Source organism: Ptychodera flava, chromosome 21, assembly GCF_041260155.1.
Source record: "Ptychodera flava strain L36383 chromosome 21, AS_Pfla_20210202, whole genome shotgun sequence".
NCBI lineage: Eukaryota > Metazoa > Hemichordata > Enteropneusta > Ptychoderidae > Ptychodera > Ptychodera flava.
In genome coordinates this window covers 6785238-6805169 of record NC_091948.1, presented here as the reverse complement: position 1 = coordinate 6805169, position 19932 = coordinate 6785238, and the positions used below count along the sequence as shown (strand labels likewise).

At 37.1% G+C, this 19932-nt stretch overlaps 1 protein-coding gene across 1 annotated transcript in view; it reads left to right on the top strand.

Annotated features, from left to right (window-relative positions):
- Positions 1–18866, top strand: part of LOC139121245 (alpha-2-macroglobulin-like) — a 52718-nt gene extending 33852 nt beyond the window's left edge. The window contains 8 exon segments of the mRNA XM_070685969.1: positions 95–330; positions 1080–1292; positions 1759–1913; positions 12106–12268; positions 12405–12507; positions 13091–13165; positions 16919–17146; positions 17714–18866. Coding sequence (XP_070542070.1) covers positions 95–330; positions 1080–1292; positions 1759–1913; positions 12106–12268; positions 12405–12507; positions 13091–13165; positions 16919–17146; positions 17714–17778 — 1238 coding nt within the window. The 3' untranslated portion in view covers positions 17779–18866.
- Positions 18867–19932: the final 1066 nt, after the last annotated feature.

The window sequence follows — 19932 nt, the reverse complement described above, 5'->3', positions numbered from 1 at the left end:
TTTCATTGTGCAAAATTTTAAGCCCGAGCCTTTGTCATGTCATTTCAATACAATTGGCTTCATTTAACATTGGTATGCCATTTGTCCTTTTCAGAAGGGTCTGTGTATTGGGGTGAAGAGGAGAAACAAGAAGAGGAGGATGACGACCGACCCTTGTGGTGGCGATGGTACCACCAGTCCTCATCATCTAATGTTGAAATGACATCATATGCTCTTCTAGCACAGCTTGTTGATGTTGAGGTTGACGGAGATGTTATCGGACGAGTTCTACCTACAGTGAGGTGGTTAACTAAACAGAGAAATGCATATGGTGGTTTCTCTTCAACTCAGGTTTGTGACATAGGAAATTGTGATATTTTTCTATCAATTGAAGCGTTCAGCTTTTTTTTGTAAACCTAATAAATCATCAAGTTATTCATAGGGATGGGAGATCTGCCTAGAATATGCTTCTCGTGTATAAGCACAGATATTAGTATGCTAAACATGGATGACTGGATGTTGTGTGCAGAGAAATGAGGAGTAACTATCTCACGACAGTTCTGTACAAGGCAATAATCTGGATAAATATTTTATGAAGAGATCAGCAAATTGAACATCTTCAAGCCAAGTGAAAGTTAAAGAATGCCACTCAGACTTAAAACTGTTCACTTTAAAAGGCCAACTTGATACTGTAAACTTGATATATTAAAATTAAGACCTGATATGTTAATTTTTTGTACTTTATTACCAGTTTCTTTAATGTGTCAAGTTTTACTCATCAATTGTTGTCTACTCCTGGTCCCTTAAATGTCAAAATACTTACGCCTCAACTTAAGTCAATGATAAAAAAAGGAATACCTATTATCCATGTGTGCCTGAATGTGCCAGACGCTTGGCATTTATTTCCAAGTGGATCACAGACATCGATAATAAGTGATGATAGTAAACATTTTATAGACATATGTACCGTTATTGAGTTTATAATAAATCTGTGTGGGATTGAAAAAAAATTAGCGAACCCTTTACGTTCTGTGTTGTTGAAAATGATGTTTATCATTAAAACCTTGTTAAAAGCATTGACTTGCTTTTCCTTTTTGCAGGACACTGTTCTTGCCCTCCAGGCTCTTGCTGCTTATGCAGGTCAGATCTACCAAGACGGAATTGACATGTATGTTGATTTCCTGTCTACTGATATGGTAGAGCGTTTTGAAGTCAACCATCTCAATAAACTTGTTCTACAAAGGACGGAAGTTCCAGTCTTACCAGACACGGTGTTCGTTGAAGCTGGTGGTGTTGGTTGTGCACTTATGCAGGTTAGACTTTCTGATCCATGCACGTGTAATGTATTAGTTTGTTTGTATGGAAGTGTATAAATTTGCTTATTGAGATGTGGACAATATGAGTCCATTGGTTTAACCCTTTCAGTGGTACGAATCTATTCCGTTATTTTCTGTGGTAAAATTGGGCCTTCAAAGAGGGAAATAGGGGTGACAGTGATTATGCTTCTTGTCTGTTACAAGAAAGAAACACAAATAGATAACACCATACATAAAAGTGTTGTGTATGACAGCCCTAAACTGATGAATTTTTGAGTCTAAGTCGTACCGGTACTACATTTTCATTGAATCCTATACAAAGTAAATCAACTTTTATGGGTACTCTCTTCCTTCAGCCTAACAACTTCATTTTAACAACCTGTTAGCATTGTGTTGGTTAAAACTCTTATAATGATTGCTTTTATTGTGGAAAATAAGTGTAACACTTTTTGCTGATTTACAGGCAAGCGTGAAATACAACGTTCCCGAATCCCCTGCGCCACCAAGTTTTGATGTGTCCGTCTTGGTATCATCAACTGAACTTGTATTGGCAGATGATGTTGGAGAAGAGACAGAGCCGAATTGTTCTGGTGATCGCAGGGTTGAAATCTGTGCAAGGTGAGGTTAGGCTTAAAAAAATTGTTCATGGTCACACCGCGCGCGTCATTTCAGCACTTGAGCGTCATTCCTTTTTTGGGGGTTACATACTCAACAGTGCAGCTATCCTTGATATCCCTGTGTGCATGTCCAGAAATGCTGAAAAGAAAACAGAAGTATTATGCAGCCAGTGATAAAAGACAACAACTGTTGCATCTATAGTGCCAAACCAGTATTGTTAGGAATTTTAAAAAAAGAAAGAAAAAAGAAGAAAACCATGTCGCCGCATCACCTATTTCTAAATGTCAAGGACCACAAAGAATTTTTTTAGCTCCCATAGCCATATGTATATATGGCAATGGAAGCTATTCTTATAGGCTAGGGAAATGTCTGTATGTCTGTATGTCTGTATGTCTGTGTGTCTGTATGTCTGTATGTCTGTATATCTGTATGTCTGTCCGTCAACATCAAAAACTCCAAAACCGCTGTACATTTCATCTTGATATTTGGTGTGTACATGGATGATGGGCTGTAGATGAGATTTTGTTCAAATGAAGTTGTCATTGCCAAAAATATGCAAATTAAGTGAAAAAATGTAAAAACAGTCAAAATTGAAAAAACTCAAGAACCACTGAGCAGATTACATGAAAAATTAGCATGTAAGTACTTTAGGCTGACATGAAATGATTGTGCACATCTTGGGTCAGTATCTTGGACTTGCTATTTTTCACGAATTTTTTGTAATTTTCTCCCATTTTTGGTCAAAAAATATCCTGCTCTGAAACCACAAGTCCGATTGATTTGAAACTTGGTATGGAAGTGCATAGGAGTGACGCTTTCCCAAATTTGGGCAAATCGTGGTGAAATTTACATATTTTTAGTTTACACGTCCATAGACTCCCATGTATAAGGCAGATCTCCATAGACTCCCATGTATAAGGCCACGAAAAATAAAAATTTAGTTTCTCATCGTATTCATATTGCAAAAAGGATGCAGTGACACAATTTTTAGTCCCCACGGATGAAGTCCTGTGAGCTTATAGATTGAGTCATGTCCGTCTGTTTGTCCATCCGTGAGTCCATCCGTTCACGCATATATCTCGGATATTTTGACAAAATGTCATGTGACCTTGATGACCTTTGATCTCAAATATACATATTTGTCCATAACTCAGTAACCACAAGTGCTACCACCCTTCATATATGGTATGATGGGACAGCTTATGACGCCACATATTGTACCTCATTAATTATGAACATATCTAATTTTGAGCGAGCCAATAGAGCTAGAGGTCTGATTTTTGGTATATAGGGATAACTTAGCAAAACAATTTTTTTGACAAAATGTCACGTGACCTCGGTGACCTTTGACCTCAAATATACATATTTGTCCATAAATCAGTAACCACAAGTGCTACAGCCTTCATGTATGGTATGATGGGACACCTTATGACGCCACATATTGTACCTCATTAATTATGTGCATATCTAATTTTGAGCGAGCCAATAGAGCTAGAGGTCTGATTTTTGGTATATAGGGATAACTTAGCAAAACAATTTTTTTGACAAAATGTCACGTGACCTCGGTGACCTTTGACCTCAAATATACATATTTGTCCATAACTCAGTAACCACAAGTGCTACAGCCTTCACGTATGGTATGATGGGACACCTTATGACGCCACATATTGTACCTCATTAATTATGCACATATCTAATTTTGAGTGAGCCAATAGAGATAGAGGTCTGATTTTTGGTATATAGGGATAACTATAGGAGAGAAATTTTTTGACCAAATGTCATGTGACCTCGATGACCTTTTACCTAAAATATATGTTTATGTCAATAAATAAGTAACCACAAGTGCTATGTCCTTTGTATTTAGTAGGATCACAGGGTCCGGCGAGCAATATTCGTCTAGAAATTATGAATATGATCAATAAATGTCTTGTATTAAACTTTTTTTCATTATACAAGCCTTACCTGTGTCACAGAGGGACTGTGCTTTACCCTAGCTATCTGTGTATAGTATTTCAAAGAAAACAGTCTATATCTGTTAATTGCCCTCCCTAATCTCGTTCATTAATTTGTTTTGCCGATCGCCAACGCGGGGGCTTATCGCCCTGACCAAATACCTCGTTAGCAGCTCATAAGGTAGTAGACGGAAAGGGCTGAAATTCTCAGGGTCCGTGGCAAGAGGATGGGAGTAAAGTACCTAGACACTTAATTTATGCATGTATGCATAGATAAACAGGAATAAACAACGTATACTATTAGGTATGCATGTATGCGCGAACGCCATTACGTAATCTTCTAAGTAGTTCAGCAGCGACGGTGTCCGCTTTGAATTTTCGTGTAAAGTAATGGATACGGACATATTGGAGTCAGGAAGACCATGGAGGTAGTAGAGATATATTGTCCCGTTATGTCTAATAAAATTGAGGCCAAATGAAGTACTTTCCTTGTCATTGTGAGAGAAAATCAACTGATTATGAAGCGTACAGGTGTGATATGTTACCTCCAAGATTATGAACTGGCCCTGGTCGTTTGGAGTTTCTCGGGCGGACGCTATAGCATGGCTTTCCTAACGCTACTCCACGATCTACGTGACATGTACGTGTTGCTCCTATCTCTCGACCACCTCACAACTAATGCGACAGTCTGCTGAATTCAAGTCCTGTAATTCTACTACTCTGTTTTGATATCTAAATGCCATAGATGCGTCAGACTTAGGCAAGTGTAGCTATACCTCCTTTCTCTACGTCGGTCATTGTACAGACCATGGAGGTCCCTCTTTCTTTCTACCTCCGTGTATTCAGACCACGGTCTCGCCGGCAGGACCGTGTACAGACCACGTACAGACCAATGACGATCTTGTGACGGAGATGTCGCGCAAACAGTAACGGAAATTTAATTGAATTAAAACGAAATTAAGGCTGCTATTCTGTTTTGTAATGCCTTCCTTTGCCTTTGTACAATAAACCATGGTCGTATAAATATAGCATACAGTATAAACTACTAATTCCCAGATAGAATTTCGTAACATTTCAAAAACACTTTCCGAAGTAAACAGCAACATCCATCATTCCACGAGTCATCGCTAGGTTTACTACTTGACTTTTGAGCCGGATCAATGGGGAAAGTCATAGTGGATCAAAATATTCTCGTTTTTTTATTCAAAGGTTCATCACTTATATAAATCAAACATTTCTTTGCGTAATACTTGATTCGAAACCGATCTCCGTTACATTTATCCAAAGGAGTGAACATAATAATAAACAACGCAAAGATCCAGGAATGTCAATGAATCTGTAACACAAGCAATTAAACCAGCGAAATTGCAAAGAAAAGCAAAAAACAACAGGCAAAAAATAAACGAACCTAGAGAGTCACTACAAAGACAAGCATAGTCGGCTTCTTGGATACAATCTCTCCCCCCCCCCCTCTCTCTCTCCCTCTCTCTCTCTCGTGGTGTATCACGTGCACCTGTCGGATATACTTTAAAATAGGAAAGTTATTGAATGTGGCAACTAACCACGAAATTGTGGTTATTCCATCGCCACAAAGAACGCTGCCGATCATTTATTTCACGATGATGTCACAGCAAAATCTCAGACAAATCAATGTATTTTCACCAAAATATGTCTCCAGCTACAATAATTTTACTTGGGTCACATCAGACAGTTGACATGTTAGGAAGGTGGGGGACTTGCAAAGATTCAAAAGAAAAAGTTTTGTGTTTCATAACATCGACAACGAAAAGAAGGCATGTCAATGCGTAACTTGTAGATCCGAGTTGCTTTCATTGACATGAGAATTTTCCTAGTGATAGTATTGGTTTTCTATTCGTGTTCATTCTCACACCCGTTGTCTTTCCTTCACGATAAATCTCTACAAAGCAATTTACTTGTTGCCAACTGGAGCCTGCGGCTAGAAAATTCAACGCGATCCTTTCTGTTGTGCGGATCAGACACGAGTAGGCGCGGCATCACTGTCTAGCCATTGGCAGTGGAACTGGTCGTCCACTACGCTGTCTTTGGACAAATCATAAACAGACAGACGAATTCATTTCGATCCGAGAAACATTCGTGTTTTTCAGAAATGTTCACTAGATTTAATCATGATTTAATCAACCCGACTTTGCACACATGGGGCAAACACTGCAATTACTTCACACGGTGTTTTTAGTGTTTGTGGCTTATTAGAGTTTTAGTTGCGTCTACCAAATGAAAGCCTGGGAAATTTGAACGAACTTAACATCCCAACTTTGATGCCGGAGTATTTTAATGCATTAAAACACAGTGGGGAGACTTACTGATAGTATATCAATCGACCTTGACACTAAGCGAAGCTTTTGTGGAAGTATGCAAATTTTGTTTACAGCTTGTCCATTTGCTCGCTCCCGTAAACAAGATATGAGCCAGCATAGTGTCAAAGGTCGCAACTTCCGTCTTCCGGCGTTACTCCCATCCTCATGCCATCGACTGGTAGAACCAGTCGATCGTTGTACTCAGTCTTCGACCATGGGAATCCTGTAAATAACTAGTCAGCGTTCTTGCTTGCTTAAGTACAAAGCTGATGCCGACTTTTTTCGAAAATTTACGTCACCTAACCCTTCGAAAATGGAGATTTTTTGAAATCGGACCCTGAGAGTTTCAGCCCTTTCCGTCTACTACCTTATGAGCTGCTAACGAGGTATTTGGTCAGGGCGATAAGCCCCCGCGTTGGCGATCGGCAGAACAAATTAATGAAGGGGATTAGGGAGGGCAATTAACAGATATAGACTGTTTTCTTTGAAATACTATCCACAGATAGCTAGGGTAAAGTAATAGGCACACACTAGACACAGGTAAGGCTTGTATAATGAAAAAAAGTTTAATACAAGACATTTATTGATCATATTCATAATTTCTAGACGAATATTGCTCGCCGGACCCTGTGGTAGGATGGGAGACCTTATGACAACACACGCTTTACCTCATTAATTATGTACACATCTAATTCTAGGCAAGCGAATAGAGCTAGAGATCTGATTTTTTGGCATATAGGGATTAATTAGCAATATAATTTTTTTTTCAAAATGTCATGTGACCTCGATGCCCTTTGACCTTGATTATACATATATATGCATATTTCAGTAACCACAAGTTCTATACCCTCCAATTTTGATAGGATATTAGACCTTAAGATGTCACATCTTGTACCTCATTTATAATGCGCATATGTATTTCTTGGCTGGCCAATACTGCTAGAGGTCTGATCTTTTTTCCCGATTTAGAACCATAACTTAGACATGCCTCATGTGTTTCAAATTGGGAACAACGACATAGACCTATGTGCCCATAGATCTCAACATATACACTCCAGTGATACTTCTTAATGACCACATTTTCCTGCCCCATCAAGACTAATACTCCTATTACAAGTGGGGACTGTGTCATTGTAAATGACTTGTTGAGTTAATGGTTGTATCACAGTATTCGATATATCTAATTCTGTATTTTTTCCATTTTATATTCTGAATAATTACATTAAACATATTTCACTGTCTCCAGAACATTTCATTTAAGTATTTTCACTTCATGCACTTTATCCCTTTCACACATGTTCAAATATCTGACCAGAGAACAAACACTAAATAGTCCAGGATGGGAGCTACAGTGTCATTGACGCTATTTTTTTGGAGGGGGGTGTTACCTTATACCAAGATTATCATTTCTCCCTGGGAAGTCTGATTTCCAATTCAAGACATTTGATAATTCATGTTCCAGCCCAAAGGGATCAAACATGCTCCATTATGGTCTAGTTTTCACAAAGTGAGATGTTGAAAATTTTGAACCAATGAAAGGCCATCTCACACCAGTGTTTAGCTCACATTTGGTGTATATACCAAAGAGACCTTATATGATAAGTCGGCGGCATATGTATGTATGTAGATATATATATGTATGTATGTACACATCAAAAATTCAAAAACCACAGCACCGATGGTCTTAGTATTTTGTGTACAGGTGCAACCAGGGGTGGAGATGTGAATTTGTTCAAATGAACATATCGGTACTAAAAATATGCAAATTAGGGGGGGGGGAGGAAAAATTCTGCAAATTGCAAAACCTCTAGAACTATATGTCAGATTTGGTTTACAGGTCCTTCAAGGTGACTTAAGTTAGATTTGTTCAAATTGTGATGAAATGTTTGGTGGTATTTTCGCAGCAGCGTTTCCAATTTTTGTCAATAATTCATTTTCTCCCAACATTCCTGTTTGATTGCTTTGAAACTTGATAGGCATTATCCTAGGGTTGATCTCTATTGCATTTGTTCAAATTGTGGTGAAATTTTGATGTCTTTATTTTGGGGAAAATTTTTCAAATTTTAGATTAAAAATAATTTCCTCTGAATTAGCTATTCTAATTGCTTTGAAACTTGGTATGCTTTCTTTGTTTGAATTCTGTGGTAGAATTGCAAAAACTTGGGAACCGCCGCATATTACACTTTTGTATTTGGTGTGTCGGTTCATGCTAAACTGTTGATGGGAATTTGTCTGAATGAAGTTATCATCAGCAAAAAGTATGCTAGATAAAAAATAATGAACAAGAAAATTATAAACTTTGTGAAAATGTCAGTAACTGCGAGTCAGAATGTTATGTTTTGTTAGTCCCCACGGACACCGTCCGGGGGGACTTATAGGTTTGGTCATGTCCGTGCGTGCGTCCGTGCGTGCGTCCGTCCGTCCGTCAGTGCGTGCGTCCGTCCGTTCACGCAGATATCTCAGAGATGCAAGAAGCGATTTCATTCAAACTTGGTACAAGGATTACTACATATGTCATACAGATGCACGTCGATTTGTTTTGTGATACAATCCAATATGGCCGCCAGGCGGCCATTTTATTACGATTTTTTCATGTACAGAGCCATAACTCAGACATGTTTCAACCGATTTTATTCAACGTTGGTACAAGGACATTGACCAATGTCATAGATATGCACGTCAATTTGTTTTGTGATACGATCCAATATGGCTGCATTGCGGCCATTTTATTACGATTTTTTCATGTATAGAGCCATAACTCAGACATGTTTCAACTGATTTTATTCAAAGTTGGTACAAGGACATTGACTAATGTCATAGATATGCACGTCAATTTGTTTTGTGATACGATCCAATATGGCCGCCAGGCGGCCATTTTATTATGATTTTTTCATGTACAGAGCCATAACTCAGACATGTTTCAACCGATTTTATTCAAACTTGGTACAAGGACATTGACCAATGTCATAGATATGCACGTCAATTTGTTTTGTGATACGATCCAATATGGCCTCCAGGCGGCCATTTTATTACGATTTTTTCATGTACAGAGCCATAACTCAGACATGTTTCAGCCGATTTTATTCAAAGTTGGTACAAGGACAATGACCAATGTCATAGATATGCACGTCAATTTGTTTTGTGATACGATCCAATATGGCCGCCAGACGGCCATTTTATTACAATTTTTTCATATACAGAGCCATAATTCAGACATGTTTTAACCGATTTTATTCAAAGTTGGTACAAGGACATTGACCAATGTCATAGATATGCACGACAATTTGTTTTGTGATACGATCCAATATGGCCTCCAGGCGGCCATTTTATTACAATTTTTTCATGTACAGAGCCATAACTCAGACATGTTTCAGCCGATTTTATTCAAAGTTGGTACAAGGACAATGACCAATGTCATAGATATGCACGTCAATTTGTTTTGTGATACGATCCAATATGGCCGCCAGACGGCCATTTTATTACAATTTTTTCATATACAGAGCCATAGCTCAAACATGTTTCAACCGATTTTATTCAAAGTTGGTACAAGGACATTGACCTATGTCATAGATATATACGTCAATTTGTTATGTGATACGATCCAATATGGCCGCTAGGCAGCCATTTTATTACGATGTTTTCATGTACAGAGCCATAACTCAGATATGTTTCAACCGATTTTATTCAAAGTTGGTACAAGGAGATTGACTAATGTCATACATATGCATGTCAATTTGTTATGTGATACGATCCAATATGGCTGCCTTGCGGCCATTTTGTTACGATTTTTCATGAACAGAGCCATAATACTCTCAGGCATATCTCAACCGATTTTATTCAAAGTTGGTACAAGGACATTAACCTATGTCATACATATGTATGTCAATTTGTTTCATGATATGATCCAATATGGCTGCATGGCAGCCATTTTGTTACAATTTTTTCCTGTCCTTAGCCAAAACTTGGGCATGTCTCAAATATGGTACCAGTGATAATCTGTCAAGTGTTAGAATTGTATGCAAAAATGTTTTGCAACATCCTGTTGATTAATTCCTAGTTGACTCATTTTCTGAACTTTAGGATGGTGGCCTACATTGGTTTCATGTTTTCATCACCATGGAACTCATTCTTGGCCATTGAGCGCCATCTGTATCAAAGTATTTTTATTACAGACCTAATTAATGAAGAGGACTCTATCCTCTCTGAGGACATGTAATCAAAGTACCATTAACAAGTGGGGACTGTGTCATCAACGATGACTTGTTATATTTTTATAGAAATACAACCAAAGACCTCCAAGCCAATAATAAGTTGTTTTCTTAAATGTTACTACTTGATGAATTACCAAATATTGTTTAAATTAATTCCATGTAATACAATATCACAAGAGGACATCTTTACCTTGGTATGGTAGATTGTATCATTAATTATGATGTACCAGTTTGCATGGTGTTATATATGTGTGTGTCCAATGCAAAGGTTGTCAACCATTACATACTCAGCCTTTGCATTTGATGGACTATGCATCAAAATGTGTTCAAATGCACTTGACATTATTATACTTACAATGTAAGGCCCAAAGAAGCTACAAAATGTTGCATGAACACTCAGTCTGGCCTGCTACATCAAACCAAATGTGAACAAAGTGTCATTGACACTATTTTTTACCATTTAATGACATCTATTTTTTAAATCAGCAAAAACAGATGTGATTGTAGCAACACATGGCCAGTGTATTGTAACCACTCACGTACCACAACAAGTAGAATCATTGTGGTAAAAAACATGCTATTACCATTGATACAAGTCCTTGAATTGCACATATTTATGCTAAAGTTACTTAGTTACCAAAGTCAAAATTTGCATTCATCTGTATGGAGATGTGTCATCCACGTTTATTCACTAAATGTCAGTGATGTGAGTGCACTTGTATTTGAGTGACCAACACTGTGAAAATCAGTAATTTTCAACCATAGATACAGATGACTGAATTTCTTTCAAACCCTTTCACAACCATGGTTTGGTCCAAACGTATTGTTATCCATGGTGATTGTGGACCTTTTTACAGGGAATTGGGAGTGAAGAGGTTAACCGTAGACATTTTGACAAGTTTTTCATCTATTTGTGATTTAGTAAATGTGTCTAACGGTTGTTAAATAAGACTATCCATGAAGGATATCCATGGGTATGTTAAGGAGTCCCATTGCTGACAGGGGTCCTTAATTGCCTCATTACATTCTATTCAATATTAACCTGTTCACCCCCAATTCCCTGTAAACAGGTCCACAGTCAAAATTGAAAACAATGGGTTTGGGCAAAACCATGGTGGTGAAAGGGGTTAAACTTCATACAAAGCTAACTCCTACGTAGAGGTTCCCCGATTATGAAGGTGTCCTGGTTTGTGGAGTCTGTATGGACATATCTTGCTGCGTGGGATTGTTTGTTAGTTGTAAGATTTCTTCTAAAATCTCAGCTGGCTATTTTGTGTTGCATGTTAATGTATCTGAATTATTTCATCAATGAATTGATGAACCATTCGTCTAACAGTAGAGTAAGAACAATAGTTTTATGTTTCTTGTGGCAGAAAAAAGTTGTGCATTACTTTCAATACGTGAACAAAAATGAATAAAGAATGTCAAATGATGATGTTTACATCCCTTGCAGAAGGTGCTTTGTAGACTGTTTTGAATAACTTATCAAATTGCAAAGGTATACAACAATGCTTTATATTGCTCAATCTAAATTTCCTTCTGAGACTATTTGTATTCCCATGAAAAGACTTTGATGCTACTGACAAAATTTGTGCCACTTCACTTATAGAGATCTTTGCTGCTCGCAGTTTGTTGTCAGGACATACTACGTATCTGGTTTGTGTTCACAAAATTATATTTTTAATGTTCACAGGTACATGGGTGAAGATGATTCCTCCAATATGGCTGTTATAGAAGTCAAGATGGTGTCTGGTTACTATCCCAATAAAGATGATTTGAGATTTGCATCAAAAATAGTCGACCAAATGGCCAGATTTGATGTTGACAAAAACAAAGTCATTTTCTATTTTGATGAGGTAGGTAAAAGACATAACCAAACTTAGTCACATAGCTGGGATGTACAGCTGATTTTGTAATTCTCGGTTGTTGTCTTACAAAAATCTGCAAATTGAAGAGTTCTGCTAAGACATCTGTAATTTGTCCCATCTACAGATCAGCCATGAAACTATGTGTTTCACATTTGGCATTGAACACTTAATCAAGGTTGAAGATGCCAAGCCTGGCTGGGTGTCCATCTACGACTACTACGATAAAGGTATGAGACAACCACTTTCCACTGAATTGTTATATAGTGCTGATGATTATTGGTGGTGTTTTGCTACATTGTAGCCTCATGTGTGTACCCCATTGGGTGCATGCTAACAGAAAGTCTGACAAATGTTGTCTTTATTCATGCCTGTGTTTATTGCTGAGCCTTGTGGTCAGTTTCTTGAAATGCCCTCTCATTAAGAGGTGACATAACAAGTTTAATGTCTGATAAAGAACTTAATTCTGTAAGTTTTGCACAAACACCTGCACCCCCATGAAACTTATTGTTGAATGTTGATCAGAGGTTCCCATCATTTTCTTACTACGATAGCTCCAACAATACTTAAACATACTCAGGACGGGTGATATTGCAAAAGACAACATTATTCAAATGAAAATTACCTTTATTTCATTAAAAAACTTTTGGTCTGGCACTATCTGCTTCAGACAGCAATGTAAAAGTGTGTAATTACAACACAATTTGTAGAATTCCTAACAAAACCAAAGTAAAGAATAGTTTTATGACACATTACTTTGCTTGCATGTTCAATTTTGATAACAAAAACTCTTCACATTCTTTTGTTTGACAGACACATCTGCCATTGAGACGTATGACACCTGTGTGGAGAGGTTGTCTCTAAATATTGAAGTTGAGGAACCAGATGGTAAATAGTGATCCATGTTTCAAACTTTCTTTTTTCCAACCATGTCCTTTCTATCCTAAATATCTGTAATCTCTTTCTGTCATTCGGCACTTCCCTGTACATCACCTATGCAAGTTATTAAAGTGAAATTCATGATATTTTTATCACACTTTATTTGTAAGCGTAATTTGATAATAAGTTATCACATCCCTTCTTGCAGCATTGAACTGTACATTTCCTATGTAGGTCATTCAAAATGCCGTACAAAGTTTTTTGCTGCTTGTTTTGTGAGCATATATTGAAATTCTGTCAATTATAGGAAAACATTTAATTTTATCAAAAGTGCTGGTACAGGAGCATTTCTCTATTTTTGTGCATTATTTTGTTTTAGTTCTGAGATTGTTCTGTCACATTTGTATTTTTTCATAATTTTGGAGAGATTTGTAGATTAAAGCCCTACTAGCTGTAACTCTTGAAAGTTATTGACCTCAAAATATCTTTATATTCTTTCCTGGTTTTCTCTTAATTCTACCCTCTGAAGGGATATGGGCTTTTACTGCATTAGGAAACCATTCCTTTGTGAAACATTTGACAAGTAAATTCAAATTTTAACTGTCATTTTGATTTCCCACCATTTTAAAACATTAGTAATATTACAAAGGAAACAGAACATACAATGTCACAGTTGAAAACATTCATTACAATGGACTACTCCGGGCAGTTTATGTGAAGATTTCAGTGCAGATATGCACAGAATCCATGATTTTTGCATTTCCAAATGAGGCTACAATTTAGTATTATCCTGTTTAAAATTGTATATACAGTCCCAGCGGGTAGATATTAATAAGTGTATACACACACCTAAATTATTATATTCTCACAAACTTATTTTAGCTTGAAAGTAAAATCATAAAAATGACGCTTGGAGATACAGCTACTGGGGCTTTAAACCAAGGAGAAAGACAAAATTTCAAAAAAAAGATTATAAGAATGCAACATTTAATCTTAAAAAGTTTCCGTCAAAATTCTCAAGTTAAACTTACCGTTCTCCTTTAAAGTGTGCGTAACGATGAACTTGCGTTAAGAATGTTTAAGTTTACATTTCAAGATTGACAAAACACTGGCATCAAAGAAAGCCATTCTGACTGGAGTTAATGTTTTTGGGAAAATTAAATGATGACAATTTGAGTATTGCCACATTTTTGATATCTTCAAATATGTGAATGTTTACAGTTCATGTAGGGAGCATTAATCATGCCTAATCTGTACCTTCTATTCCCACATGTCAGTGCTAGTAAAAGTGAATGTTTGATGTTTTTTTTTCCATGAGCAAGAAACATTCCTTGTAGTTGTCGATTTTAAACTGTCTTCTACCATACATTCAGAACAATACATTTTTTATGCTTTTATAAATCAGTCACTGTATTCTGTGTCTGAAACAGTTGAGTTGTCATCTCATTCAGACACACATACATGAAAATAAAATTATGCATAAATCCAGAAATCCAAGTGTACTGTACGTAAATAATTACCAGAGTGCATTATATTTTTCATAGAACAAAAAATATTAAAGGAGCATTCAAACCAATGCCATTTCTAGGAGTTCCACAACTATGTCCAAATATATATAGAAAAGGTGATTGTATCGGATACAAAAAAAAACTCTGCAGTGGGAAACTCTAGTGCTATACTGACATTTGGTTGAAGACAAATGAAGTTGGATGGTAATTATGTCACTTCTGTTGGCTGTGTGCGGCTGAAATTATTAATTTACATAGGAATTACAGTGTGCACACTGATCAAACACGAGCAGGATGAAAAGCTGAGAAAAAAGGAGTTCTCTCTGTTTTATCAAATCATGGTCCTGTGATGCTATTAAACAACACAAGAAAGTCTTATGAGTTCAGTATGAATTAAGCCTGATGAATAAGATGTTACTGAGTGCGCTGCGAATGTTGGAAGATGTTCTTGGAAATGGAAGATTGCAGAGGATGAGTTGAAGATAAATGAGTGTACCAGATACAAAGTGCCATCAACCTGTGTGTGTAGATCACTCAGCCGTGTTTAAACAGCACTAATGAGAATGGACAGTATACGTCTGATACATCTGTAAAGACCATAACATATTCTGTAGTTGATTGAGGATGTTCGACAAGCCGACGGGAACTATTGTAACTATGAAGTTCAAGATTATAGCCTTGTCAAGACTGGTAATGGATTTGATCTGATTTGCAGTTAATCAGCTATCACATGTCATGCCTATGCTTGCATGTTTTATAATATGCATGGTGATATGTAAAACAGGCCATAACTGCTTGAGACTACATTTTACCACAAAAATTTTAAAAATGTGTGAAAGATGTTCATTTGCATCCCAAATACGCTCCTCAAATTAGTCTACAAAACCTTAACTTCTTCCAAGTGACTCTTACAGTAAGTCTTTATCGCATATCAGCCATTGCTATAGATGTTTCACTTCATCAATGCGGTGATAGGTGGTGGAGCTTTCTTGTTTGATCAATTTGGGATGGAAATGAAACAACCTATTTTTATAGTCAGCATTTTAACATTTCGATTTAAATCTATTTAAGGTAGAATGTGCCTCAGGGACAGACATTCGAACTCTCAAACTTTTACAGTTCTTTTATAATCTGCCAGTTGTGGGAGCTCATTTTAAACCATTTGGTATAATAAAAATGTTCAGTGTCTTAGTTCTTCAAAAATCGAAAATTTTATTTTTCTCCTCAGAGTTGACACAGGAATGGCAGCCAACTTGAATTTCAAATATCAGTAAATGTTGGGTTATTTGTTTTAAGTATCAAATTTTGCGCAGTGACCCCAGATTTTTATTCTTGATTTTAGAAGAAAACTGTGGAAAGAGTCCTTAAGGAAAGTTTGAGCAAAAGTCTTTCACTTTCGAGGCACATACTATCTTAATACCTACTGTAAGGTAATGCTGCTGTAGATTGTGTGCACGTCTGGAAAACATTGTGTTGATTTTAATATTTTGTTTTGCACTGAAATAACCATATCGGTGCCTATACCATTATGTCTCATAATTTGCACTGCACTATAAAGGTTTTGATCCATTGCACTCTTTGGAAAAATCTCAGTAATGTACATGTATGTCACCAGCAAAATATCTCAATTCACACTACATCAACCTTGTAGCCATGAATGTGTCTTCTGTGTATAAAACCTGTACCTTGTGAAAACTTCACACACAACAATACTGTGTTTCTTGCGTGCGTACAGAAGTTGTACTTTATGATATGATCTTTTTAACTTGCAACTACCTGATACTATAATTTCACTGAATAGACGCATGTCAGTGCATGATGTATCTGGTTGCCATATGACAGAACCTTCATGTGTTGAAAGCCCACCGTCTCGTCAACATTGATGATGTTACTTGCAAAACATAATACAGAGATTGTCTTCATGCAGAGCACCAAGTTATTTCAACATGTCTTTGTTTGGAGTAGACTCATAAGACTTACTTTCCCCTACAAAAAGGGTCCGTACAATGAGATATTTCTATGTATCACCTTGTGTACTGTAGGAATGACACCTCTGCATAGATGATGCATCTTTTTGTGGTGATTTGCTAGTGTAAAGTCAACTCATCAAGTTTCTACCAATTACTGCTCTCCGATTGACATCAAAATTTGAAGACTACCCAAATACCACTTACTTGCCTTAGCTTCTCAACTGTTTTTAATTCCATGAGATGCACTGTAATTGATGTAGCTTTGTTTTTGCCTTCTTCCACAGCATGCCCAAAGTGTCTCAACTCCATGCCGGCCAACTTTGGTGAACTTCTCTGTGGCAAGGAAGTGTTTAAAGCCAAGAACCACGGCAGCAATGGGGAAATCAAAGTGATGGAGAATTTCAGTTTTAATTTTGAAAGGGAGGAATGGGGCGAGGAGATCAAAAGGATTATCAAACCTGTTATTCCTGACGGATGTACTTGTGAACTATTGGACGCTGATGCTGAAACAGGTAAGTGATTATACTGCAGTTTACATCAACTGTGTCTGATCACATGGATTTCATAATCTCACTTTAAGATTCCAAGGCAAGTATTGAAGCCCTCCAATTAATTAACTCTCTGCAGAAAATCAAGCTCATAACCCCATCAAAGTATATATTTTCTGTAAGCCTAAATATTTGCAAATATTGTTTTGTATTAATTGACAATTGTTTAAGTAAGGACCACATGACAGTCAATTTGAATAGCCTCTTAAAAATCGTTTTTTCCTTTCCCTGCACTAATGTGCAGTATTTTCAGTCAACATTAGCTTGAATAAAAGGTGTCCTGTCAATCTTCCAAACTGTGTCTGTGATTTGTGTTTTAGGTTCTAGAACTTGTTTTATGATGCGACAATTATCTGACCTATAACTGATCCCTGGTCTAACACCTTTTAAAGTATGGAACATAAAAAGTAGGACAGATTTAAAACAATCCTAGACATACTAAAACAAAATAAAATAATTGTCTCATTGCAAAGCTGTCCAGCTGATAGCTAACAACCTCTCTCTCTCTCTCTCTCTCTCTCTCTCATTCAGAAGAGAAAATGTTGGTCGTGGCTGATACAGCACAGATCATGATCTCACCAGATGAGAAGAAATAATTGCAGCAAATGGTGGTACATACTTCATCATGTGGGACAGAGCATTCAAGGATAGAATCAACAGGGCATATGAAGCATGCATAGAGCCCCCATTCTAATGCTTGGGGGGGTTTTGTAATACAGTACACTGTTTGTTTGATCCTCTTTTTTGTTACATTTCGATTTTTCTATTATTTTTCTGTTTTTGTATTATAACCACAACAACAGGATAGCCCTGAAAAGTATCACACATTTTACAAAATTCAATCACTTGCTAAAATTGTGAAGTACTCTATCATCTAAATTGTTTGGAGAAATTGTTTACAGTTTTTTCTATTTCTGGAAATCAAAAGCAAGCTTTGTTTACTGCTCATTAGGTTGTGTTTGTAATATCTGACTACTACAATTGTGTGTTCTGTATATGAAACTAACAGATTTTGTTAAATTGACAGAAAAATATTTGAATAAATTGAAAATAAATATGACCGACAGATGGATAATTTAATTTACACAAGGCAGAAATGATTATTTGACCAATACTCTGCTTCCAATCACAGTCACGACCAATCTTCAACACCTACCTCTTGCATTCAGTATAGATTGCATTCAACGTAGTAGTACTATATAGTGGGTGGACCTGTATACAAGGACACTGGGTGAAAGGATCAGAAAGTTTTGATGCTAATTTTACTGAAGTGCTTGCATCTTCAAGACAAAAAATACCGAAGATGTTCTCTGTGTTGCGGAATGTGATTTAAAACTTTTGTACCCTTGCCAGCCACTCCATAGGCCTAAATATTTATGTCGCTCCAAATCTAAAAGGCAGTTTGTACTCCAACCGAACATTCAAGGAGGCAGGAATATATTTTATGGATTCAAGCTATTGAAATTGAAACAAGGAGAGACTTTTAATCGTGATGTTGTATTATGTCACTGTTTCATCTCTTTCAGGCCACCTTTACACCAAAACTTATTGAGCACCGTGCAGAATATTTTTTATGGAGTTTGGAAATATATTGAATCATGTCTTAATGAGGCTGTGCCTCCATTTCACTCAATGAATATAGTATCTTCAAGCACTGCACAAGGATTGAGATAAAATTTTTTACTATGTAATATGAAATTTTTTTACAGAATAATAAAAATTGTTAAAATGATACAGCTTTGCGTCTTGTGATATTTTAAACTCATGAGAAAAGAAATCCAGACCAATAGATGTGTTTTAGTAGACCAGGGCAGGTGGGTTCTGACTGTTAGTCCACAAATGCAATTACAATGGTTTGCGTTGACCCATTGGCATTAGACATGTCTAAATCGAGGTGTTGCCAACACCGTCAAGCGCAATTATCAGCAAGACGGTAATATAAGTCTCTCATGGAGTAATCAACTCTGCAAAAGTTGAAACATTGTCTAGCAGGAGGTAAGACGTAGTCAACTCAACACCAGATCCACACACACCATGTCTGCTATCCTAGGCTCTTTACCAGCAATCCAAGTTGTTGTTCTGTTGTAATAAAGTTTGATGTGATGAGTTACTTGTTGGCTGAAAAATTCATACCTGATACTTTATCTGTTTCAAAAATGTCCATATTGTGTGCTTTTCGACTGATTTGGAAAGACGCCTCTCCGAAACATTCCAGTCACCCACAATGACATGGGTAAGCAGCACCGACGTGCCCAATGCAATGTTCAGTGTGGGCTGACTGTAATTTTGCTCACCGTGACGCTCATCATGTTTTGGCGGTGTGTACTTTGAACTCCGCTGGTAACCACACGGTAATCAGCATTTTTGAAACAGATGAAGTATCAGGTATGAATTTTGAGAATGAAAGGGAAAGATCGACTATTATACATGATACATGAACTTGTTCATTTTCACAGTGAAATCGAACGCGGAAGGTGACATGGCATAGTCCATATAGCCATTTAGGAGTTTGACGTGCACACACCCCTAGGCTCTACCTAAGGGCTGCGTTGGCACAGAGCAGTCAACAAATAATCGTGACAAATAATACTTGCAAGAGATCGATGAGCTCAGTTTTCGAGACTCTTGCCGATATATGTTGCTGGCAAGAAAACAACCTAATTGGGCAACTTGTTCCTGCATGATGCTAGTGAGTAGGGATGGGGGTACCACTATGCACCATGAGAATGCATCGTTTCAATGTTTGGATT